This window comes from Bison bison, unplaced genomic scaffold (assembly GCF_000754665.1).
Source record: "Bison bison bison isolate TAMUID 2011002044 unplaced genomic scaffold, Bison_UMD1.0 scf7180017864508, whole genome shotgun sequence".
Taxonomy (NCBI): Eukaryota; Metazoa; Chordata; class Mammalia; order Artiodactyla; family Bovidae; genus Bison; species Bison bison.
This window is the reverse complement of record NW_011495064.1, coordinates 15,720,769-15,721,869: the sequence shown is the minus strand read 5'-3', so window position 1 is coordinate 15,721,869 and position 1,101 is coordinate 15,720,769. Positions and strand designations below refer to the sequence as shown.

The 1,101-nt window shown below is 70.2% G+C and overlaps 1 protein-coding gene across 1 annotated transcript in view; it reads right to left on the bottom strand.

Annotated features, from left to right (window-relative positions):
• Positions 1–855, bottom strand: part of BIRC6 (baculoviral IAP repeat containing 6) — a 215,943-nt gene extending 215,088 nt beyond the window's left edge. The window contains exon 1 of the mRNA XM_010829827.1: positions 394–855. Coding sequence (XP_010828129.1) covers positions 394–718 — 325 coding nt within the window. The 5' untranslated portion in view covers positions 719–855. The remainder of the gene's footprint in view (positions 1–393) is intronic.
• Positions 856–1,101: the final 246 nt, after the last annotated feature.

Sequence of the window (1,101 nt, the reverse complement as noted above, 5' to 3'; positions counted from 1 at the left end):
AACCCTTTCGCTTTCTAACAGAAACTGTACCGACACCCTCTCCAGGACCTAACCCGGAGCCTGGGCTTCTCCGGTGCCGAGCTCTTAGGCCTCCTCACGTCTCCAAGAGGACCAACCCACACCGGACGCTCAAAGCCCGAAAGGCAACTCCCACCACTCCCCGTCTCGCCCGTCTTTCCTTCCCAGCTGCAGCCGCTGAAATAGCCAACTTCTACGGTCCTCCTCCATCAGCTTCCCGGCCTCCCTTCACAGCCAGGCCTGAGCCCCCAGCCCTGCCTTCCGCCGCTCCCCTCCTCCGGAGGCCGAGCCTGGGCGGCTTCCTTCCCCGGCATCCCGGGGCCCGGCTCCTCCCGCGGCGGGCCCGGCCCCCGCCCGGCGTTGCCGCACACTCACCGCTGAGCGCCGAGGCCTGCAGGGTGGCCCCTGAGGTGCCGTCGATGACTTTGATGGTCCCGCGACTGGTCACGGCCAGGATGGCGTTCAGCGCCGGGTGGTAGGAGAGGCTGTGCAGCCCGTCGGCGTCGCAGCGCATGCAGCCGTCCCGCAGCACCAGCCACTCGGAGACCCCGGCCGCTCCCGCCCCCGCCGCCGAGGAGCAGCCCGGGCCAGAGGCCGCCGCAGCCGCAGCCGCCATCTTCCGGCCTGCGCTCAGCACAATCACACTGGGAAGCGGCTCAGTGACAGTCCCGGGAGGTGCAGCACCACCACCAGTCACCATCCGGGGCCAGGGGGCAAGCAGCGCGCGTTAGCCGGAAGTGAAGTCAGGCGCCGGCACGCAACTGGGACGTCGGCCGCGCGCCCGGAGGGGCCAAGCTCGGAGGGAGGCTGGCGGGGGAGGGGGAAAGAGAGCGAGAGAGGCGGGACCCGGGATGGGACCGGAGGCGGCCGGCCGGAGCATGCGCGGGAGGGAGAGCGCGTGCCACGCGCTGCTGGCCCAGCCAGCTCTGTGTCCGTAACGTCCCAGTTTTTTTTCCGAGCCCGGGGAGTGGCCGCTGCCTGGACTCCGCCCAGCTCCCCTAATCCGGACCAGGGCGGGGTGGGTGGGTGGAGAGCAGGGGTTTGGGATGTGTATTTCCGCTAGGCGGGGACCCCGGAGGTGTG